Here is a 26,281-nt window from a genome sequence, read left to right as displayed (position 1 = left end):
ATGAAATGGAAATACTACAGTTCTAATTTTCTGAGTCTTATTCTATCTTGCACAGATGGAACCAATGGAATGATTTTTTCCCACCAAGCATCTGTTGTCTGTGTCTCACTGGGTCTCTTGTCCATTGAAGAACCACATGGTTTCTGATATTCCATATCTCTTCTGTGTTACCTACACTCTGTTGATAACCTACAGTGTTACTGTCCATGCTTAAATTTGATTGGTTAGCTTTAGTCCCCAGCACAACCCCCACAGTGGCTGTAAAAGAGTCTCATAAAATTAACACATTAGTGAACCTTCCTGTGCCAGGAATTATTGCTGTTCAATTAAGACTGGTTACAGATTGTTTGAGCTGAATATTCAGTCCAGTGTTTTATAACATTACTCCATTCTCAAGAACCAAAAAACATTGTTTCTTTTATTTTTACTTAGTAAAATGTAGATAGATCTAAACTTTATGTTCATATAATATTAGATGCCTTTTTAAATTTTGACAACAAAATGCCCATTCTTTTTGCATTTTGCCATGAATTTATATATATGATGATAAATTAATCAGTCTACACTTACTGTATGCACACATTCAAATTACTGTAATTACCTGGTATTACTTAGACACAGTATATTTTGTAATGCCCAATATATAAACATACATTTAACTTCAAGTAAGAACGTCATTCTTATGATTGTTTTCTAGCTTGAAGTATGCTTTTACATGCAGTACAAAACGTGATTTTATTTTAATTCTTGTAGTTAATATTTATTCTCCAGAATTTCTTTTTAACAAAAAAACACAGAAGAAGGAAATTTGTATCCACTTGCCTCTACTTTGATTTTGTTTCTCTAATATTGCATTTACATATTTCTCAAATGGAGAAAGTCACTTGGAATTTCAGAATCTGGAGAGCATGAGCTGGGGAATACTGAAGAGTTCATTCTTCCTCTTGTGGTTAACTATCAGTATTTATATTTGTGGTTGGAACAAATATAATTCAGATGTCTGGTGGTGTTCAGCTTGATTTTCAGCCTGACTTCATGAACTGTTAACCCTCTGATGAACCCTTGTAACCGCTTGCCTGATTATCTCTCTGGGAGGAGAATACTGTTGGTGATCTTCTAGGTAGAGCACTAAGTGATGAGGTCTGTCAACACATTGGTGCAAGAGCCTTCAGACACCTTTTTACTTAATTACAAAGAGAAAACTGTTAAAAGATTAAAGCTGCACTACAGCTGCTTTCAACTGTCTCTCAGATGGGTTGTAAATTTGACACAGAAATCCAGCTGAAACCTACTGTAGGCAAACACTATCTGTAAACACTATGTTGACATGTACCTCCTGTTCACATGCTAGATACTGTATGTGATTGCATGATCACAATTTTAATCAATTTTTATTTTATTAAATAGTAATTGAATTAATACTTTGCACAAATCTGACAATACGTGTTTAGCCTAGAATGCATGCCTTACATGCATTATAAACTGTGAGAGGTTCCAATTGTTTTCAATTAATTTATTATTTTTCTAGCAGCAAATGCACAACCACTGTGCATGGTACTGAAGCAACATAGTGTTTAGTGCAGCACTTCCTTGTGTTCAAGCTGGTAGAATTATTTTATCAGCTCCTTGTGTTTGATTGTGTTGATTCCCAACTGCATAATAGTGTGGCAAATGTTGGGGCTCTTATTGTTCGTATGATGTCTTAAAAGTTTGCTTCATTGAATTTGGGATGGATGATTGGGTTTTGCTGGCTTCCCTATAATAATGAGGACCTTGAATAAGATGATTTGCGACCGTTCTTGTCAGGATAGGGTTTGGAATAGATTAAAGAGATGACTGCCTGTGACTTTGTTGCAAATGTTACTGAGACTGCCAGGGAGACTGCTTTGTGGCTGCACCTGTGTCGAGCTGTTATGCAGCTTTTTGTTAGTGTTTGGGAGGTCAAGCAATTTGTCTCCTACATGCATGCCTCATAGTAGTCTCAGAAAATCAGATGCTACAGTTATTTTATATTTAGGAAAAGCAACTGAATTAGAACAACTCATAACTGATCATGACACAATAAAATAATGGTAGACTTCATGTTTTAAAGCTACTTTAAACATACAGTACAGTATGTTGACAATGATAAAACATTTACTAATCAGTGAGAGAGTTAATGACAATGTTCTTCTCTCTTAATTTGGTTGTTGAGCTGTTAATCTGATAGCAGAACCAAAAAAAACATATTAGTACATTTCACAGCATTTCTATTGACTTCACTAGATTTCACTGAAGTTAAACAATTTGAAAGTTGGAAACAATTTGAAAAGCTGAAGAATGCATTTCTTCTAAAGAAAACATATTGTTGTCTTCATCTTATAGTTTGATTAATGATATCCTTATTTTCCAGCATAGTCTTAAACATCCTAACCTTTAAAAAAGACACAATAAAAAGTATACCATTAAACCAAAGAAATGACACCACAAGAGAAATCAATCATTTTATTGATGAGAGAACATACCCTACTAACATTATGGATAGTGTTGGAAAATGTCGCCTGAAGTTACGTCAGCCACTAGTAGTTTCATGACAGGCAAGTGTCTGGCTCAGTCCTTTGAGAACATACAGTTTATATCAGGGTCTAACTCCAGAGTTGTGATAGAAATGTTATTGGAAAGCAATTCGGCTCCACTGTGGTCACAATGTCACAGTGAAGTTATGATATGTGTTGTGTTACAAGGGTTACAATGCAAAATAAGGACAAATAAATATTGTTGTGTTTTCTTTTATGTTTTATAAGTTTTATTAATACGGCCTATTGGATATACTGTACTATATACTCTACTGTACTTAGGTATAATTAATGTTGTCTAACTAGGTAAACTATTTTTAATTACTAAATACACAAACTACGGTATGAATTTTAATTATGATTATTTCTTTGTATTTTTTTGGTGAAAAGAAAAGTAGGGGTGACATTTTGGGGGTCTGGAACAGATTGTAATTTTCCCCATAAGAAATAACGGAAATAGTTGTTTTTTTTTTCTTTTAGAAAATTGTTGCTGTAAGAAAGGGTTTCTGGAAATTAATTACATTTGTAAAAAGAGGTACAATTGTGCTCTAAAAAAAATTGGTGAATATCCTTACAGGTAGGTCAGTCCACTTCCATCAGCCATGTTATTTTCACTGAATGTCTACAGAAGACTATGAAAAGATAGTACCACTCACTCAATAACAGTTGGCACAGTTGTACAGTACATGAAACGTGTGGTTGTTCAGTAACTTCCTGTGGCATGAATTACAATTCCTGTTCTAAAGAAATCACATCGTTGTTTTATCCCTAAATGTTACTGATTAAGGTTTCTTTTTAACCTGAATCCAGTGTTACACATTAGCCATGTCTGCTGTTGTCTTCAGTTACACCCTGTTCCTGCTGCACCGACGTCATATGCACTGACAATTATGCCCCTGGTGTCACTTATTGTACAAAAAACTTGTTTTCCTTAGCTCAATACACTGCGGAAAATGTCTGGTCTGCTACTATTTTCCCCAGAAATTGACAAAAGGGCCCTACCCTCTCATGACTTTGGGCTGGATGGATTATTTGTGTGATAATCAAAAATTACTCTCTCTGAAAGTCTTTGAAATTTTGTTTGGAAAGTGTACTGTACAGTACATGTTTAAAGGAGCAATAATATCACATGTTCTAAATGAAAAACGCACACATTTTTGTATAAACATAGAACCTTGTGAGGTATGACAGATCTCATAATTGTCCTTATTTATACTATACAGTATATAAACCAACTTTTATTTAAGAATTCTGCATCTACATACATCCTGGGGAGACATTTACTACCTTTTGGCTTTTGTTTCTTCTCAAAAAGCATTTTCTCTTTTGTTTGAGCTTGGGGTTTTAGGATGCTGCAGTGAGATTTGTGTAATGCAAGTCATGGATAAAAAAGCAAATGATAACAAAGTTTGTCAAAACGCTACCAAATCAGTTGTAGCACTTATGAACCTTTTATTATTTTTTTATTTTCTTAGAAGAAACCTTACATATCTTTCTACCGACTAATGAAAAATTATATGGATCATTTAACTTGCTTATTATAATTATTTGAGATGACAATAGTCCTACAGCTCTGTAATGTAGCTTACACAAGGACGGATTTGCACCTTTCTTGAGAAGAGTTTTCACTATCTGATAAACTAAAATTCTTTGTAGTTTTGAAACATTCTCCCCCAGCTAGCATCCTCGTGCAAATGAGCAGGCACTTGTTGTTCATTTTATGAGCTGCTGTCTATGATTTATGGGCTCATACTGTGTGCCTCAGAGGGGGATATTAGACAATCATGGTCTGTCATAGACAATAAGAGGAGAGGCGAGACAGAGAATCCATCTTCCTCTAGCTGCTCCACACTAACTCATTTTAGCCAGTGTCTTCCTTTGAGCTATAATTTCTTTTGCTATCTATTGTGTCTGTGACCCCAGAGCTGTACTGGATGTGAATTAAATCTGTTATTTTTCTAAACTTTTTGTGTTTGTTGTTATGCAGGAGACATTTCATTCCATCTTTTGTGACATTTAGTTTTATTTTCACTCTTGTTCTCCACCCTGATTTGTGAATTCCAAAGAGGATTACCTAAATTGCTGTGATCTATACACTATCAGAGTACACAAAATACCTCAGACGTGACTGCCCTGCCACTGAAACTAGAAGACAGAGATAAATGTTTATGCAGTGAACCAAATCAAGATAGTCTCTCTTCTCCATTCACTGAGATTTTTAAGGGCCTCTTGCTGTATGGGCTGTTAATGCCTTCTTTATTTGCTACTGATAAATAATTGCAGACTTTTTTAACTGAACTTGTGTGTTAGTTATTTTGCAGGATTTCAGGAAGTACATGGAAGTGTTTTGTCATCTATACAGAACAATAATCCTTCTTATTTCCACCTGTGTTTGTGCTGCTAATGTAAAAGTATTAGACTGCCATTTTGAAAACATTTAGATGTGGAACCTTATTTACTTTATTCACTAAATTTAGTTTTAAAATACAAATTGCTACTACCAAAAGATATGATTAAATGTTCTTTACATTTTTGTAGTGTCATTTTGGGATGTTGTTTTCCATTATTATTTTTATAAGAAAGTGTCAGGTGGCTTAAATCTTATCTATTAAGTTTATAAAAAGTGTTTCATATTTAGTATATCAGAAAATCAGATTTATGTCTGAACTGTCAGGGAATTTCCAGAATCAATCACTACAACACAGTACGTCATCCAAAATTACAGTATATTAAGTATTTTTAATACAACCAAAAATCATAATGTTGTATATACTTTTATTATATAAATTACTGTATAAAAACAAGTAATTGTGTGATATTTGGAAACAACCATTCATTCAGTAATAAGTTAGTCCACTGGCACTTGTCTGTTTCAAAACTCATATAATAATTCATTTGAAATTTTCCATAGATGAGGAGTAGTAAAGATTGTGAAGTTGTTGTTGCACAGTTTTGATTTTTTTAAATGCCTCAGCTAGAATTTTTATTTTGGACTAGATTTTTAGATGCCATTTGCTATTTTACTCTTTTTCATGCAGTACAAGAACAATGCAGTGAGTATAAGCATTCTAGCAGAGGGGAAATCACAATCTATTACATAAATGCTTCTAATAGTTGACAAATAACCACAAAATGCTGTTGACATTTTCCCTGAGGAAATGCTTTGTGGAAAAAAAAACAACAACAAGAAAGCTCTACTGTAAATAAGGTCAATTTAGGTAAAATAACTGTCTGTATGTTCTACAGGGGCTATGTGGGACCAGGTGGAATCGGAGATGATGGCCTGTTCTATAATTGCACTGGTGGTGCTGCTGGATACATTGACAAGTTGCTTCTAGGCGAAAACCACATTTACAGCAATCCTACCTGTAAGGTAAGGCAATATCCCTGGATTGCTTATTATGTTTTTTTCCTAGTAATCCACTTCTCCTTTTTAGAAAAAAAAACATTTAAAATGCGTAAAAAATGAGGGCTGCTTTTGATAGATGGAAATTTATTGCTCCAAACAATTTCCTCCAAGGTTATTGCAGATAAAACAACATTTATTTAACTCAGAACCTGACAGGCACCCGCCAAGAGACTATCCATTACACTCCAATCTTCCAACTTGTACCTAGACATGTTTCAACTAGACCTACTTTGTTGTTTTGTAACCTACAGTGCTCGGGAAACCTTGACTGGAAGTGAATGAGAGAGGGTTTTAAGTGTCTTGCTTTACGCTTCATGACATTATGGAGTTTACAATCTCCTTAAAGTTTTTTTAGGAATCATTAAAGAAGAAATTTTATCAAAATTATTTAAAGAGTTAGTTAACTCCCCCAGATCATTTTTTTGGTAATTGTCTTTCAGCTAATGTATATTTACTATTTCCTTTTCATATCTAATGCATCATTTCTGCAAGCAGAGAGTTCAATTCAACGAACTGATCAAATCAATTGAGTAGTTCTGAAAATAACTCTGATATTTGCTGCACGAACACCAAGTAATTACTAATACTTTGCTTAAAAGTGTTTTTTTGTAATAAAAACTAGAGCCAGGAAAATTCTGTTTATTTTTGTAGGAATTGTATAAGACTACAGTGCCCTTTGACCCAGAAGGCATCCTAGGGACACTCAATTCTATTGTAATGGGATTCATTGGAATGCAGGTAAGGAGTGAACATAGAAGCAAAACACTAAAACAGCCTGTTCTAATGATCACATGAATTGAGTAATTGGCATTTTCTTATTTAATCTCAGAGTTATTAGATTAATTTTCATTTTTGGAGAGAGGAGATAGAATATAGACAGGGCATACAGTATGTTAAGATCAGTACCTTAAGTGCCTGTAAGTGATAATTAAGTGCTTCTTTCCAAAGTAACAATGTTAAAGACATGGTAAAAGACATAGTATAATTAAATAATATACTGTACTGTATGTGCACACTTTCTAGCCTGCAAATATCTGAGGACTTTTCTCTCAGATTGGTAACATGCAAAGCCACACAAATACTGCAGGGCACTTTGCAAAAGCAGTGCTGTTATCAGAATACATATAGTATGAAGGACAATTGTTGTCATAAATACTGGAATATTGAAATAACGAAATGTAATTTTGGTATTGTCAAGAATAAATAAGCGGTCAAAACATCAGCAACTACATGTCCATTTTAATTGCCAGTTCCTGTCAATGCACTTAAAGCAATACTACATGGTAGTTACATGTCCTACTCCACTTTAGCAACAGAACAAACACTTTGTCCCAGGGGTCAATGTGAGCTTAAATTTAAATAATGCATACTATATGTGTTGAGGCAAAATGTTCCGTATAACAAAATTGAAATCACATTCCATTATGTTTTCATTATCCTCAGAAATTAACAGAGTAAATACATTGAGCAATTATCAAGCAATTATCTATGATCAAGTAATAGGTTTATTCCATGCTGAAAAAAAGAAGAAAGAGAACACAACGTTTCGGCCGTGGAGCCTTCTTCAGGTGTGAGAGAGACAGGGCAGTAGGCAAAGGTAAAGTAGCGGGAGAACAAAGGTTGGGAGGGAGGAGGAGTGAGAGGCGGGAGCAGGGAACAGAAAGAGAGGCCAATCAAGAGGTGTGAAGTCAGAATGGGTGCAGAGAGGTGTGAAATGAAACTTCCAATGAATGGAGAAAATTTAAAAGAACAGTAGTCTGTCGTTAAGGGAAGGGAGAATGTGTGATCCTAGCTGCAGAATAATTTTAGTTTCGGTGGTCTTTCTGATGTATGAGTTTGGAAAACCGTCTTTGAGAACACAGACGGAGATATTAGAGTGGTCGTGGCCGTCTGAGGTGAAATGAGAAACAATGGGCTTGGAGAGATCTTTAATCTTCACAGCCCTGACGTGTTCTCTGAAGCGGTCTCCGAGTCTCCTTCCTGTTTCTCCAATGTAGATGGCTGGGCATTTACTGCAAGAGATACAGTAAATAAGGTTGCTGGAGGTACAAGATGCTGTCTGGGTGATCCGGAATTGTCCTGAGGGGCCTTGAATGAGTGTGGTGGTGGCTGTGTACTTGCAGGTGATACAGTGAGCTCTGTTGCAAGGGAAAGTGCCTGGTGTGGATGGTTGTTGAGGGCAGTCAAGGGAGCTGTGAACAAGGAGGTTCCGCAGATTAGGTGGTCGGCGATATGAGAGGATCATCCTGTAGGATGGAAAAGTTGTGGTTAATGGTCCTGGGGATAGGAAGTGTGTTAGGGTGGTAAGGAAGCACCAAAGGAATGCGGTTGTTACGGCGGGAGTTCCTGATCGGGTTGATGGTCCGGGGGGTGTTTTTGGCTCGGGCAAGGGCCCTGTCAATCACACTGCTGGGGTATCCTCTGTTGATGAAAAATGAGTACATTTCGAGGGCTTGGTTCTCGAAGTCGATGTCGTCGCTGCATAATCATCGTAACCTAAGGAACTGTGAAAAAGGAAGAGAGTTTTTAGTGTGGTTGGGGTGAAATGAGCTGTACAGGAGAGGCCTCTCTGCCCTCAACCATCCACACCAGGCACTTTCCCTTGCAACAGAGCTCGCTGTATCACCTGCAAGTACACAGCCACCACCACACTCATTCAAGGCCCCTCAGGACAATTCCGGATCACCCAGACAGCATCTTGTACCTCCAGCGACCTTATTTACTGTATCTCTTGCAGTAAATGCCCAGCCATTTACATTGGAGAAACAGGAAGGAGACTCGGAGACCGCTTCAGAGAACACGTCAGGGCTGTGAAGATTAAAGATCTCTCCAAGCCCATTGTTTCTCATTTCACCTCTGACGGCCACAACCACTCTAATCTCTCCGTCTGTGTTCTCAAAGACGGTTTTCCGAACTCATACATCAGAAAGGCCACCGAAACTAAAATTATTCTGCAGCTAGGATCACACATTCTCCCTTCCCTTAACTGTTCTTTTAAATTTTCTCCATTCATTGGAAGTTTCATTTCACACCTCTCTGCACCCATTCTGACTTCACACCTCTTGATTGGCCTCTCTTTCTGTCCCCTGCTCCCGCCTCTCACTCCTCCTCCCTCCCAACCTTTGTTCTCCTGCTACTTTACCTTTGCCTACTGCCCTGTCTCTCTCACACCTGAAGAAGGCTCCATGGCCGAAACGTTGTGTTCTCTTTCTTCTTTTTTTCAGCATGGAATAAACCTATTACTTGTTCCTTTGCAGCCTACGCATGCTGACGCAGCTACCCACCTGAACTATTATCTATGATCTATGTATAGTGCATTGAAAGAGTATTTACTCCTTCCAAAGATGTCCCATTTTAGATACAAATTTTATACACACATTTTTGTAAAGTGGGATTTGAGACCATCTCCATGTGGGATCTCAGACAGCTTTGCCACTCTGCCATATGGCCAACTTTGTGGAGTGGCTCATGGACATTTTCTCCCAACTCAGGAATTGAACTGTTAGCACTTTCAAAGATGTTGTTGGTCTCAGGGTAACATCCTTAACTTTGTTTACTCCTTGCCTGACTTGTCAGTATGGAAGGTCAGCCTGATTTAGGCAGCTTCAGAAAGTTTAATATACCCATTGATCGACTTCACTGTGCTCTGAGCATTCAAGTTTTAATTTCAAATCCTTTCTTCTAAAATGTATATAGACCATTTAAAAATTCAATAAAATGGGACATCAAGGGAAGAGCGTAATATTATTTATAAAACATTGAGCAGGAATAAAGCTCATATTAATGTAGAAACAAAATTTCACTTATGGAAGGGATGAAAGAGATGCCATATCTTACACAGAAGAAAACTTTCCATAGAGTAATTTCTGTTGTGAATCTGAAAAGCACTATGAAAATAGGCTAACATACTTGCAAATATATACTGTACTATAGAGCTTGTTTCTTTTTAAAATGCTATGGGGTTTGAGGTTTGCATAAACACATTAGGATCAGGAAATCAACATGATTAATAGTCCAGATTTCACATTTGTTTACAAGGTATTTCTTAAAAGAACACTAAATAATACGGATACCCATGTATAATTATTAGCTGTGATCACCTAAATTGCACTTTCCAAATTATCTGTTTAGAAAATTAATTTATGTGTGTAAAACAATGTCAAGTCTATCTGTATCTGTACCTTTTGGTGGTGAAAGAGGATGGTAGTAATCTTTACTGCTGCTTACAGAGATTAAGAGTTGTTTTTTTTTAGTTTGGAAACTTTGTGAAAACAGAAATGAACATGATAAGGTTCAAAACAACAGAGTGGAGCAACTATATCCAAAATGTTTTCTTTAAAAGAGAAGCCTGTCTGCTTTTACCTTGAAGTCCATTCCCTTGGGAGGAATTGTTATCAAATGGTTCTCATTACTCGTTTTAAACATTCCAGAAGGTCCCAACAGAATGCATGGACATATGTCTAAAAGCCAAGCTTGTTAGGATTTAGGCAGGTTAGAATTAAAAACCAATAATGTTTTTCAAAACAAAGTCATACATATATTGTGTACAATCTTTGAGTTAAAGAACTGCAGTTCTCTTTGCATATCTTCAAATTTGTGGTCACCATTTGGTCTGAGTTGTTTTTTTTTTATTTTAGAGTGGGCTTCAAATTGAAAAGTGCTGCTACCCACCACATTTTTAATTGTTCTCTAGGGGAAAATGGGATTAGGTGTGTAAAAACAGATCATTTTAACAATACTCTTTCACGATGCATATGATCTCTGATTACTATATTTTTCATTAGATAAGAGCATTTAAATTGGACTACAGGAGTTTGAGGATAAACTGATAAATAAAAATTATATTCACATCCAAATGTGAGCCTGGGATAGGAAATTGTGTGTCTAAATTTATTTATTTTATATTCTTTTTGAAATGCAAGTAAGCTTTTTGCTCAAAAAAGCACTTAGTAAAATGGATAACTTAATGGTAGCAAAGTACAACGCATCTGCTTAGTCATATTAGAGACATCTTTCTCAAGTGGGTCTACTAATGTCATTAGCCCAATGTTGGGATTCCAGTTGCTTTCCATCTACTCATTCATGATATAAATCATAGTTACATACAGTAGAAACAAAAGAGGAAAAGTAAAACATGATGACCATAGATTGAGACCACCATGAAATTCCTGAGGGTATAATATATGGACCTATATCTATGTGAGTGGCTTCAGAAAAAAGAGCATTTTTTAAACTAGGGAAGGGATCTGATGCATGCACTACACGTAATAGAGGAACAGCTGTTTGGTTTTAATAGCAGGGGAGCAAGTCTGAAGGTGAAGATAGATCTATGTGTTTTTAGGGGAAAGCTTAGAAGACTCATACTTTGATGGTGTCTGTGTTGCTACAATGCAAATGTTTTGTAACAGGGGATTTGCTGTGCATATACACTGCATTTTTTAATTCCCAGAAGGTGAGGAAAAAAACAGTCTATGAGTGCTGAGATCTCCTATCATTGAGTGTGATACAACACACCAGGTGTGCCCTCTTGGTAGTCTGTTTGTACCCCCTTATTTGGATATCTTCGGCTGAATCATATTAATCATCACCAAATTAATCAGAACATGTGATGACTAGTGTTTCGCATCTGTGTGCATTATGCTCCAAGAAATTCTTCTCTTATAACGCAGGGACTTCACACACAATCCTCTTGTTTTTATGCCTGAATATTTTACATTATTTTGTCTCCTTTCTATTAAAGCATAAGACATTATTCTGATCAGCAACCATAATCAAATGTCTAAACAGCAGTCAAACTGAATATACATCTTAAATATTCCTACAAAATGTATATTATAGAAAACCATAGTAAATTCCAGTAAAGCACAGTCAAGGCAGAATATGTGGAAAGATCTGGTCAAGCATTACACAAGCTGTGAGGATCTATGACAAAGCAAAGCATTTTGTAAAATCCATGTCTTTTTTTTTCTTCCCCATATAGTCTAGAGACGATGTATGGTAAATGATGTAAGAATACAAACATTTATCATTTTCTTTTTAGAATTTATGTTTCTACTGATAGTGTACAAACTGTACATACAAAACCCTGCACTTCATCTGATACAAGTTTGCATCATCTTGAATATTATCTAAAATATTAAATGAAGGGGATATTCATGTTGAATAAATTACTGACTTTAAAAATCCCCCCAAATAATTGCTAATTACTGCAGATAACAAAGAAAGCCTTCCTAACTGTGCAAAGGAACGTTTTACATGAGTTAACAGTTAAATTTTTGCTGAGCTAAGAAGTAACTATTCCTGAACAATATATTAACATCAGTGCTGATTGCCTTTACAGAAAGACATTTTGGGGGGCGAACGAAGGATAAAATGTGTTCCTGCTGACCAGCTATAGTGTGAACAGATGGATAATTTGCTTGATTCTGTGATGGTCAATATTCTACTCAGGAAGGTGCAACACAGTACGTCTGATGGACTTAACTGGGAGACCAATGAAGAATTATATGGTGCCGAGTAGAATCTTTAAACAAATTCTGCTTTACAATACAGTGCCCTTTGGTTTTCTGTTCTTTTCTGTTTCTTTCTGGATCTCCATTGCTCTACTTTGATGTCTTTGGGATATCAAAACAGTTAATCACTGTAATAAGGACATAAATGTGTTCCCTCCTGAATAAAACTGCACTAAATGTAACCGTATTATTAAAGGAGTATCATATAATTTTATAATCTATATTCTACATGTACATCTGTGCGTCACGAAGAGTTCATTCAGAAGCAGCAAAATACGCTAATTGCAATGTTCTTTGCAATGACAGATAGCTTTTGACTTCCCTGTTTTTCTGGTACAGTATTATTCCTCACCGCATTTAGTAGTGATCATTATGATTTTTTAATCTTATTGGTAATGCTGCAGACATTGTCATCTTAATGATTATCGTCTCATAATAGAATGCTCAGAGAGACAATGCAGAATTCTCCCAGTGTCTCAGACCAGCCCTTTCATTGTGAAATTTGTTCACCTTCTACAGAGACTTATAACTCATAAAAATAATATGCAAATATAGTTTTTAAAAACAATTGTATGGTTTTTAATAATAGTTTAGATTTTTTGTGTTTGGTGGCTGTATAAACAGTTTATATTTTTCTGCTTGGCTCACATATTGTGCTACTGGAGTTTTTTTTCCTCCTTTCATAATTGCTAAACATCCAGAATGTCAATTAAAAGTTATGATAGTGGCTAATAATTGAACAGTAATTGTACGTAGTGATATGCTTTAATTTTTTTTTACATTCTGAGAAAGAAATGGTTACTCATCTGCCATTTATCTAATATTATCTTTGATAAAATATTATTTTAAGGTGAATATTTATTTTTTAATTTAAACCATCTCATTAGATGCTTATGTATCTATTAGTAAGTAAAATCGCTATACAGTATATATGTTGATATACAGTATGGCAGACAACTCTAAACAAAACATTTAAGCTGTTCCTGTATAGTGTGAATGATTTTTGTGATGTGCTCATGTTTTCAGTTTTTCATTTAAATAATGTTTCATTTTATTGTCAATATGCACATATTAGAGAACAGTATTATTTATATTTTCTGAAAACCTAACTAAAAACTGTGTTTTTTACAGGTTGGCACTCAAAAAATAACTTTGTTACATAAAAATAGCAGCAAATAAGATTATATTATTTTTCTTTTAGTTCATTTATGATGTCAGACTTTAAAAATGTTACATTATCCTTCTGCAGAGAAAACTTTTCTTTATGTGTATATTTTTTTTAATATTACAGTCTGGAAAGATCCTGCTTATATACCGTGGGAAGAACTTCAGCATTTTAAAAAGGTTCCTGCTCTGGGCTTTGATACTGGTAAGTTCAGTGTAAGATTTCAGCCTGATGAATTGTGGAATACATTTTTTGTTTGCATGAAGTGATAGTCATGTGGAAATGTACGTATTATTTGCTGTGATTTAACGTAAGCTTCTCATTGCATAAATTTAAAACGCAAACGAGCCATGAAGCATCTCAATGTGGGAAACACTTTCTGGAATGAACTGGGGTTATCTTTGGAATTCATGTTTTTCCTATTAATATGCGATTCAGTAGTTCGGTTAGATCTTAATGAAAGCGAAGGAGAGATTAAGGAAGTATTGAGTATTTAGTGTGACTCGCATAGCTGTGGGAGTGGGAGCCTATCTGTGAGGAGGTTGCCCAAACTTCACCTCACTATTGCAAAGAATGAATGATGAAAGGAGTTTGCTGCAAGAGTGAAGATAGGGAGGTGGAGGAATGCAAGAGAATTTTGTGTGAGGACGTCCTGGGTATAAGATTTATATACTGTATGCAAGCCAACAGAAGTGAATAAGATTAGGATCAAACCTTCCTCCCAAACTTCTGTCATAAGCGCACCTTGTCTTTTATTAGACAAATACTGTACCAGGATACAGAGAATTGTGCTAAAGTCTTTCAATACCTCCACACCAGTTGATAGTGTTATCTCAGATCTATTCCCGATTTCTACCTTAATACTGTATGTATAGCATTAATTGTTCTTCATTTAATGATGTGTTTTGGGAGATGATAGATGTTGCACTGGGGAATGTGGAAGCAGGCAATGTTCCTTCAAAGAAAAATGGTAATGACACCAAGTGGCATTATTAGACTGAATGAGCTGCTCTTTTTGTCTAGTAATCTAATAAAATTAATACATTATTAATATTAAGAATTATTTTATCTTCAGTGAAGCCACTTTAAAAGACAGCTTCAAATCAATGTTAAAGGTCAGCTTTTCATTTAATTACTAAAGACATTTTATTTAACTCGTACAATGGCACATTTATTAAACAAAGATCACAGTGAAGTATTAATTAGTGTATGAAATTAAGCCTTTCTCTAAAAGGGTAATAATTTAAATTTGAGTGAATCAGTGCCCTAATAAAAAGCAATATGGATTATTAGATAGATTAGAAATTCATTACATTGGAATATTTTATATGTACTGTAGCACAAACCATACATTTCAGATAAAATACCAATGAATGCATTTATTTAGTCGAATTTTAGTTAAAATTTCATTATATAAAATTAAACTTGAATTCTACGCATAGAGTTGAAATGCTTGTTGTTTGAAATGTTTTTGTGCATACAGTATGTGTAAAAAGCAAGAAAAATAATATGTTCCAAACGGATAGGTAATGTCAGAAAGGGTATTATAATGGCGAGTAGAGTGAGCTAACAAATTACAGGATGCCAAATGCAATGACATATTTAAGCACAATTACAGTACCAGATAAAGAATTGGCAACCACAGCATATAAAACACATGATTCAAGTACAATTAAATACAAGAAGTATGTAAAAATCACTAAGCACACACGTCCTTCTTATTTCATATTTTATTGGATATACTGTCACGTAGTACAGCTTGGTGACAGAAATATGAAAGTTTCAAGGTAGAAAGTCAACTGTGGGATGTAGAGATGCAGTCTGAGTGGAAGACTTTCAATGAACTCCTGGAAGGTCTTCAGATGAGCAGAATACTTCATGTAAAGTTACTGTCTATGACTCCTGCAGATTTGACACTTATACAAATATGTTTAAATGATGCTTGCTTGTTTTACATACTACCACATTAGGAAAAGCATTGCTGTGCTAACTGAGATCAATTTATTTTACTTTACAGTTCCTCAATAATAAACAAATAAAAAATATGAATTAGCATTTAAGAATTAGGTTTGTGAAATGTATTGATGAAAGTTAAATAATCAGTATTTCATTCATGAATGCAAGACGATATAAGAATACAAGAAAAAAGTTTTTATGTTTTTAAAACTAAAGAAAAAGCATATCCAAAAGGAAAGCAACAGGATTGACTTTTGTTGACAAAATATATAATTTCAGAGACATGCAAAGTCATGGGGGGAGACATTGTTTAGAAAAGTTTGCAAACATTGTGTCATCTTTAGCCTTTTCTATTAAAAGATTAAAATCCTTAGAAAAGTGAATTTTCTAAGGATTTTAATTTTAAATCCAGGAACTGGGAGATAATTACATACATACTGAAGAAGCAAGACAATCCTAGACACTTACCACAAGCCGCAGCCTGCTTCTAATTCTCAGATATCATTATCAGATTCTTAATAAGGCTAACTAAAATGCCCCTCATTTTAAATGGCAGCCATTTTTAACCAGTTTTGTCAGGAGGGCTCTATCTTTTCTTCAATACCTGACTTCTCTTAAGGTTAATTACTTCTTCGTTTGACCCTTCTTTCTTATTTACTGCAAGATGGAAGATGATTGTTCACACAAAAGGCTAAGTACCTGTGGTCTGTTGTGATGGTGACATTTCAATTAGTAGGTGGAAACAGTAGGGCAGTTTTCATCAGTCTCTGCACCTATAAGCTTTCTCTCCATTAGATAGCTTTAATCCTAAAGTCAGCTAACTGTGGAAAGCACAGCTAACTCTGTGGCACAGCAAAATGCTATAGCTATGGCATAGGCTGTATCTCTAAGATTAGAGACATGAGCTTTGGTGGTAATTAAGCCACAGGATATGAGTTACAATAGCTTAGTTTTCATTTACAAGTTTGAATCCACTTAGCCAAAAGAACTTCAACAAACTAATGTTGAAAAAGAAACAAAATAGCGATAAAAAAGCTTGTTCTCTTAACTATTCCACTTTTTATTAAAATTAATTCAAAGGCAAATCCATTGTGTGGAATCCTCAAATTGTATGGAAGGTTGTCATAGATTTTTCCTGTCAAAACCAAGCTCTGGTTTAATGAAATGAAACACTGGTTTCAATAGTCAACATTTGTATGATCTTTATCGCCTGAAGGGTTTATGCTGCCAGTACCAAGAGATGAGAACGCCATTATAAAGGCTAAAACTGCCTGTGACAATAAATGACAATGACAATAAATTGTCAGGTTTTATATTTTCTTTGATTTGATATAGAGCTCTGATCTGACTGAAATAAATGCTGTGAATACATGTAGCCTCATCTGTTTGACATAGGTGATAAGAGACTAATTATAATTTTCTATAATATAGGAAAACAGTCGTATACATGTTTCTACGTATCCTGTAAATCCAATTGCACAATTTCAAAACAAAAACAATTATTAGTACGTCAGCATAAGATTTTCAAGTAATTAGGTCCTTACACGTGTTAGACTATTATACGAATGACCTTGTCAAAGCTGTCTGCATTTTGTTGTCATTTAAGAAAGGCAAAAATGTTGACTAAAATATTGCCAGCATTTCATATGAGCCATGTTATAATGAAATTGAAACTGTCTGCTGATATCTGTCAAAAGGATTGATATGATTGATTAATGTATTTCTGTCAGCCTTCATAATTTAAATGTTGAAAAGTAATTGATAAAGACAATCTTGTAAATAGTTTTCCGAAAAAACAAACCCAGACAGTGTCTGGGACATTTGGGTCAAGCTGTTATCATGTTAAGCCCTGAATTGCAAGCTGGATCATGTTCCTGTCTTTTGTGGCTGCAGTACTTCTGTAACTTAATAAACAGGATGCCGAGTTAATTAAAACTCAACGATCAAAGCACTGGGTGAGAGATGGAAATTGAGCAGTTGCCCCACATAGTAGCCAAGTCATCAAGTGAGTAGCCTCAAGGCTCAATTGAAAGTTGCATGCCTGATATTCCAGCCCATTGACTCTGTCCTATACTTAAATTATTTTCATCTCATTGTGTCACAGCTAGAAATTTAACCCTTATTCTACAGTACAATTGCAAGAACAGAAATGTAATAAATGAGCAGATGAATGCCACCTAGTATTCAGGGAATTAAGTTACTTTGCATAGTATAATATGCATGATGTTGGCTATGCATGTACATTTATCTAACATATTTTTTCTTCTTTTACTATTCTGGTTAGTGTAGGAAGGTAATTTGTCTTTCATGTCATAAATATAAACCTGAATGATTTTTTGATTGTTGATGTCACTGTAACTACAGTATGTAACATACCCATTCAACAAAAGGGTCGGATATGGTCTTTACAGTGTTTTCCATGCACCAGTAAACATCATTGTAATTCTGTGGATCAACAACAAAATGAGAGAGTACTCCTAGTGGGTCGTTCTCATGCATTCCTCATATCATTTTTTAGGAAGATTGGAACAATATATCAATAATTAACAATGACCTTTTTGTAGTGTAGAAGAATGTTTTAAACATTAAGACACAATACTTTCTTGCATTTCTGACATCACCACAATAACATTGTGAGCAAAACTGCCTTACTCACACTACTTACATTTACAGTTGGGCACTATTTGTTCTGGATGTTTTGCACGAGTGCCTTTTAGTTCTTTTTTTCACACTCTGTGCTTTCTGCAAGCTACTAGTGTGAGTTCTACAGTATCATAAAGCACTTGGACCTCTAGGATTTCAAGTATGGGTGTGTAAGTAATTAGGCCAGAAAGTAAAAACTTTATATTAGTGGAGCTGAAGCCATTATTTGATTGTATATTTAATTAAAACCTGGCCTTTCTTTTAGCAACATCCAAGAAATTGTATCATTCTCTTTTGCTTCGAGACTTGAAGGTGCCATTGCCACCTGTAAGCGGTTCCAAGTAGTTGTTTGATGCCATTTATACCTTCAGCTCCATCAGATAAATAAAGGAGGTGGTGAGAGATGGAAGACAGAGACAAAAGTCACACAATGTCCACATATTACAAAAATAAAAGAAATGCACCTGAAGAACATACAAATGGCTTGATCTTTAAAAAAAGAACAATTTTAAACCTTCAAAAAATAAAAGATTAAGTCAAAATGAATGTACAAGAAGTCAAAAGATGCTTAACAAGGATACCCAGTCAAACCAGTAATTTGAGCATTCAACCACTTCTGTCTCTAGAAAGGAAAATGTCAACCTTGTCAAAGGGGAAGTAGAGGCTGAAGGGGTTGTCTAAGAATTTAACAGCACTTAAGTGTTTTTTATGTTTTCAATCTGGGACCATTCACTCAGTAGCATGTGAAAATAAATTGGCTTTATTGGATCAGACTTCCTTGTTACAACATGATGACCACTAGCTGTTGTAACATAAAAAGTTACATCTGTTTAACCAGAAATTGGAAAGTGGCTGCTGCTTTTTTTTTCTCCAAATGTGTGAAGATTTTAGTTTTAGCCTCTAGCACACAGGAAGCCAGATCTCTACAGCAGGAGATTGAAGAGGTTTGTATTTTGAGAGCTGTGAAACACTTCCCTGTCCAATGAGGTGAATACTGCCTGCAGGGAACCTTTCATAGGCCTGTCACTGAGAGTTTCCAGCACTGTGTCACCAGAAGGTTAAAGGTGGCACAGTTAGCAGGCAGAAAAGAAGCAAAGAACTAAACCGACAGTATTTTGTTTTCTTAATACTGTATCTTGCTTATCTAAAAAGGTGTCATTGCTTCTTTTCAGCAACACTGAGAAGGATCAAAAGTGGGAAGATGGATATAAGGAGAAATATGCCATGATATATTTTCACTTATCTCATCATACAGTATATGTATACTCATCACATCTAGTGCTGGGTGTTTACTGTTTTCTGAGCCAGAATTTGGAAATGGAATTCCAATTGCAATTGATTACATACTGATATGCCACATACTGCACAGAAAGCATTTTAATCCAGTGTTCTTTTAAGGATTAAAGAGGCAAAGAGGTCTTTCAGCCCACCTTACTTGTTTTCATGTACAGTATGTATTAGATTAAACTAATTATCTAAAAACATTTTATATGGCTCTGCAAAATAGCTTGGTGATTGAACCCCTATCATTGGAGTTGTATTGTTTATGATGCATGGCCAAGTATTCCTTGGCCTCTTTTAAACCTGTTTTCATAAGCACATACAAAACTTTTATTTAAGGTACACTTAAATGCTTTGTCTCAGTGTCTAATTATGGGTGCTTTGACAAATTCAAAATGCTCATTGTTGCCAACTCCTAGGTGTATTTATTTAATGGATCATTTCATGACTTTAATACTCTCTGAATAATTAACTCTTAAGCAATTGATTGTTTAAGCTTTTCTATCTAAGGCTAATTATTACTGGATCTGTAATAATATGTGAGAAACACACATTGCACAACACCAAAGGAGCACTACAACATGTGAAAAATGTTTTTTGAGAAGTATAATCACATTTTTATTTTCCTATGAAAGTAAAACCAAACTGTTTCCTATTATTTTTGCATCCTAGAATGTATCTATACATATACCTTTATTTATACTATATATAATAATATAGTAATAGTATTTATACAATTTTATAATGATAGTATTATAATAGGAATTGTAACTGATATATGTTCATATTGATAATATTTCTTTGTAATCTTACGTTATGTAAGCCCTCATGTGCAGAAGCAGACTATAGTACGTAGGACATACAGTAGTATGTTCAGAGAAGAATGCAAAACAAAACATGAAAATTCTTCTTCTTGTAAACATGCAATTAAACTTTCCCAATAAGCAGCTGTCTTTTCTGCATAGGATCCATACATCCCCATGAATAATTCAGTCTCAATAAATTAGGAAAACCTGTAGGGAAAAATGGTTAATTTGATTTTAACGTAATTGTTTTAGTGTCGGCTGTGATGCCCTAGAGAGGTATGATTCCAGATTTTGTCGTTACTACTGTAGGTCTGACTCAGTGAATCCAAATGAGAAATTATTAGACGTTCAGCTATACAACATTTTTCTTGAAAACGTCAGCCCCCTGAGCATCACAATAAACTTTACTGGTAAAACTGATTCATATTGCAATATTGGTTAATTGCACTGCAAGGGCCAGGCTGTAGCAAAGAAGTCTAACAACGCATGTGTGAGAGCACAATGGGAGGTAATAGCACATTGACTTATCGGTATCTGAAAGTGAATTTATATGATTTTTCCAATAAGACATATACTGTAGTTCAGCAAGGCAGTTATCTTAATTTTGTTTCTAACCTCAAGTCAGTTTTAATTGACCAATTTATGGTATTTGCTGTGCTCATTTCACTTACTGCACACAGCAAACTAATTGTTGGCAGTCTTGTGTAGAATAGAATAGTATAAGAACAAAAAAGATTTTTCAATGTCTGCCAATTTATTTTTTGAATGCCTCATCCTTGTGTGTCCTAATGTAGGTACAGTAGACCAGTAGTTATAGACAGCATCCTTACCACCTTAAAGGCAAATCTCTTCAAAATACAGAAACTAAGCAAGGCTGGACCTTGGATTTGCCATCCATTGGATAAAATGTTAAACTATTGTCCTGCCTATTTGGCCATTAGACTTTCTTGGCACTGCTCATAAGAGCAAACACGTGTAGTCATCAGAGCACAAGATCTTCTGTTATTTTAAAAATAATTGGTCAATCTTTCTTTAAGAAACAACCTTATGAAAAGACAGCCTTGGGACATTTACAGTATGTGTTACAGTTGTGTATACAGTATGTAAAGTACATGTACCAGGTTCCTAAATGTTGTTGAATTCTTCTGCAACAGGAGGTCAGCCTTTTGGTGCAGCAGTGTTCACCCCTGTTGGAGAGTGCTGCGTGCCAGAGGGTTTGGGAGTAATCATGGCAATCAACAGTCAACAGCCATATACTGGCTGGGGACAAGCTGTCCATGGTCCATATATCATTGAACTTACAGTGATTTACCAAGAGGCAGAAATGCATGTTAGAATGCCACTTTACAGAAATGTCTTCCCCAAACCTTTCAGAAGCTCCTCTTTCCTCAGATATGTAATTATAATAGCTCATAATTGAAAAAAAACAATAAACTCAGTGTATTTTATTAAATCCAACAGGAAAAGAGTTATACCACAAAACTGAAAAACAAGATTACATCAACTGCCTCCTGAAGTTAAGCATTTTTCTGATGATTTTGTCCTATGTCTTGTGAAAATTAACTAAAACTAACTCCAAAGAAGGCAGATGTGACTTCTGTCCCACCCACCTGAAGTATTTCCTCAATACTCTCACCACACCGAAGGCCAGCCTGAGTGACAATACGAAATGGCTGCTGTTTCATGGTGCATTATGTATTGAGGTGCTTTGCAAGATACCAATGTATCTTTTGATTAACCAATCAATGGAGGCACTCAGTGATGATCAGAGATATCAATCTCATGCTCCTTCCATTTTTTATTTTGTTGTGTCTGTTTTTTAAGTCCCATATCCCATAAGTTCCAGCTTTATTGTGCTGTATTGACCCGGATTCTCTGTTTTATTTCAACCCTCAGGGAATCTTTTCAGCCATCCTCTCTAAATGCACACGGGACGAAGGATTTATACCTGTCAATAAAAACCTCTGGTAAGTGCTTTCTGTCTTCCTTAATCCTGTCTCTTTTCCAAAAGAAAGGAAAGGTTTCCAAGAGGCACAAATCACTGACTGCTAAAACATGCATTCACCTACTTGTAATGACAGAAACTATCATAAATAATCACCAAGGCTGTCTGAAAGACTGTTATGGTACAGTGCCCAGTAAAGGTAGTTTTATGTGTGTGCGCTTTTCACCATCTTTACATGGAGACAAAATTACTGTCAATATACACATTTCTCACTTAAGCACATTTAGGTTTGTCAATATGTTGTTTAGGAAGCAGACACACAAATAAATCTTTATTAGAATGAAACCTTAAAATTGGAACTTGGTGAAATCCGGGAATATACTGTATAGGTCTAATTTATTGCTGTCATTTCATTGTTGACTTGGCAAAATAAACTTTATTTTGAATATATTTAACTGATACCAGACTAATTTGCTTAAATCATTATAATGTCTTTAAAAAAACATATCATCAGATCTTAGAGAGGAGTTTTCATATATGAATTTACATTTCTTTATGTAATAAATATTTTATATATTTCTATACTGTATACAGGGCTACACACATTAATGTGATCCCCTTTTCACTTAATGTGCTGTTTTATATGAGTAAAGTTAAAGCTTAATTTCTTAGGTTACATACACAAATTCACTAGATTTTATTACAATTTTTTAAAAGCATTGCACTGAGATACAGACCAAATTATAATACTGCCATACAATGCATGACTGAATAAAATTGTAGTGCTTTCAAATTGAATTCTTAAACTCTATGTTTGTCTAGTTTTCCACTGAAATTTTGAAATTCTATACCTGAAATAGCTATAGAAATATTACCTGTAAAATGGAAATGGAATGTTAGCATCCTAAACACATTGATTGGTAAAACAGTTTTGAAGCTGTGACTATATCATCAAGATTAATATACTGTATGAAGTAGTCTTTTGACTCAGGCTCTGAGGTTATGGGGTATCATACAGTTCGTGTCTAAATGTAGACCAATTACTGGAATAGAACCAATATTCTCAGGCACACATTTATGTAAATATTGTACACAGGCACTATGAAATAAAGTGTGCATGAAAATGTCTTCTCTTGTCTTCTGTTAAACACTGAACATAATATTAGATTTTAACAGAGACACCAAAATAAGTATTATGATATCATTTTCTTAATGCTTGGTAGTTAATGCTCTCCCCATTTTCAGTGACCAGTTTATTTTATGAGGGTTGGGCTAGCCACAGCCTAACCTGTTAGGCTCCAAGAGCAAGGCGAAACCACACCCTGAATAGGACAACATCCCATCACAGGCCCCACAATAGGGCCAACATTCACTCACACACGAGGGACAATTTAGAGGCACCTACTAACCGGAACAACATGGCTTTTTACAATGGAAGGAAATAAGGAAACCTAAAGATAACTAAATCTGACATGAGTAGAATGCGCAAACAGCAAACAGAAGGTGTCCCAGGTTAAATCGAACCCAGAACCCAAGAGCTGTGAGAGAGAGCTGAGCAATGATGCCATATTTAAGACATTTTTTTTGTTCTGTAGAAAATGAAAATGCAACTCGTTTAAGATTGATCATATACTGTAAGCACTAGTACAATAATATCAGTCATAGTGAAAATCAGATGAAAAACAAACTTTCTCGATGTTAATAATGCAAATTGGTCATGTCTTTATGTCTAGCAACCCTTGTGCCATCAGCAGGATCATTATAGCTTCCTCATTAGTTCATGTGTGCATGACTAGATCCCTTCAATATCCAGGCATGCCTTTGTCCATGGGTCATTTACTGTTTTCTAATCATGCTTGTACAACGGGAATAACAAAACACAGTCAATGTCCACACACCCCCACCCCTGCCTGCTCCAGGTTGCTTTTTTATGAGCAGTTCATCATGCGCTGGTTATTAAGCTCCTGAGCATAAATCATTGTCCAGAATTTCAAAAGTAATTAACTCCCTGCAGAGTCTGCTGCTCTCTGCCAAGTAGCATACTTCTCCCAAGTCTCCCTATTGACCGACCTAATTATGAAAAATTATGAACGAATATCTCCTATTGTTAAACTTTATAGTTCTTTACAACAGTATTGGAGCACATGACAGAGGTTTTATTCACATTTACATTTTTGACTTTTTATTAATTATCATAACATTCATTTCTTTCCTTTTGCTTTTCTATCATTCATTGAATCATTTTTCAAACAGAATGGTACAGTACAATATTGGAAATTATTTTTTAAAAATTTAAATTTGATACACATTATACATTTATAGATTTCTGCAGATGTGAAATTTTAACTCATATAGTGCTATCTTGACATGCTACAATGTCATTGGTTGTCCCATAAGAAAGTACTACACATCCCACTAATGCCACCATGTTGACATTACCCCCACCATGCTTAACAGAAGAGGTGGTGCTCAATGGAATGGAACATGGGCAGTTCCTTTCTTTTACCACACTTTAATCTTTCCATCATTTTGGCAAAGGGATATTTTGGTCTAAGCTGCCCAGAATTCTCCTGGATTTTTGTACAACGGAGTTAATTCTGAGGCATGGTGAAGCTAAGTAATGGCCTGGACACTCATGATGATGTAAATGATGGTGGCAGCACAAATAAATTCTGATGTTAATAGAAAATGTCGGCTTAAGTAGAAATAAATGTCTCACAGTGCAGCAGGACAATTACCCAAACTTATGACCAATGCAAAACAAGGCGATCATGAGGAGAAAAAAGTTAGGACATTTTAGACTGGCTTCATCAATTTCCAGATCTAAATCCAATTGAGCCTGTATTTTACATGCTGAAGCAGAATACAAAAAAAATCTGAGCACTTCAGGAATGAAGGAACTTAAAGTGGCTGCAGTATGACTTGCCAAAGCACTTCAAATGGTAACAAAAAGAGTTTAGTGGGCTACAAGGGTCACACTGTTATTGCTTCATATAGATACTGTATGTAACAAAATTCTGACTTTTATACCCTGGAGTTTCCTTAATGTGAAGGTGTCCCAATGCTTACGGTCTCTTGAAAACACTGGGTTTAACATAAAACATGCTGTTTTAATGATGATGATTTGTCCATTTAATGTTCTGTCAAAAAGTATTTGAGAAACAAGCATTCAGCTTACAAATATTCAAATACAGCACTCTAGATTCAAACATACTCAGTGCTCAAATATTTCATCTATCATGATCTGTTTCTTTATTCCTTTGCAAAAACTGAAAACATATATTTTACTCATCATTAACATAAATATCAGTATTTTAAATGCACATTTCTTGACTGTAAAGCAAAATTAATATTAATATGGACCATGATGTATGTGTCCTACTAAGATGTTATGTTATGGCATTGTTAAATCTTCTTTTCTGAGTCATAAGCATGATAATGTACAGTATAAAACAATAGGTAGTTGAAGTAAACACTTAGAAGTAAGAAAGTAGGCAACACAAATCTTTAGAACAGAAGTAAGTCCTATAACCACTTTTTTTTCTTCTTACAGGTCTTTTTCGTACATCACTTGCATGGGCTGTTTCTCTTTCATCCTATATGGATTGATGTACTATGTAATTGATGTCAAAGGCTGGTGGGGTGGTCAGCCTTTCATTTTCCCAGGTATGGTCGGGAAAAGAGGGTGTCTTGTTCTTTACTTGTTATAATCTAATAAGATCTAGCTCTTAAGATTTAACAACAATGCATAATTCAATTTTGATCAAATGAAAAATATTGATACAGTGTGTAAAAATGTAATGGAATCAAGGCAGAATAGGACTAATCCATTTGTCCATTTAATGTGCTGTCAAAAAGTCTTTAAGAAACAAGCATTCCGTTTCCAAATATTCAAATACAGCTCTAGATTCAAACAAACTCAGTGCTCAAATATTTCATATATCATTATCTGTGTCTTTATTCCTTCGAAAATATTCTACTTTGCTTTGAATATTCTCATGACAATATA

General features: G+C 35.0%; 1 protein-coding gene across 1 annotated transcript in view; it reads left to right on the top strand.

Moving 5' to 3' along the window:
• The window catches only part of LOC102697613 (heparan-alpha-glucosaminide N-acetyltransferase), a 108,298-nt gene that overhangs the window by 80,203 nt on the left and 1,814 nt on the right, over nt 1-26,281 (top strand). Inside the window, exons 13-17 of the mRNA XM_069187835.1 lie at nt 5,802-5,928; nt 6,616-6,702; nt 13,768-13,845; nt 22,224-22,294; nt 25,826-25,938. Of these exons, the coding sequence (XP_069043936.1) occupies nt 5,802-5,928; nt 6,616-6,702; nt 13,768-13,845; nt 22,224-22,294; nt 25,826-25,938 (476 nt within the window). The remainder of the gene's footprint in view (nt 1-5,801; nt 5,929-6,615; nt 6,703-13,767; nt 13,846-22,223; nt 22,295-25,825; nt 25,939-26,281) is intronic.

Source organism: Lepisosteus oculatus, chromosome 4, assembly GCF_040954835.1.
Source record: "Lepisosteus oculatus isolate fLepOcu1 chromosome 4, fLepOcu1.hap2, whole genome shotgun sequence".
NCBI lineage: Eukaryota > Metazoa > Chordata > Actinopteri > Semionotiformes > Lepisosteidae > Lepisosteus > Lepisosteus oculatus.
The sequence above is the reverse complement of the archived record's forward strand: the minus strand, read 5'-3'. Positions and strand labels throughout refer to the sequence as shown.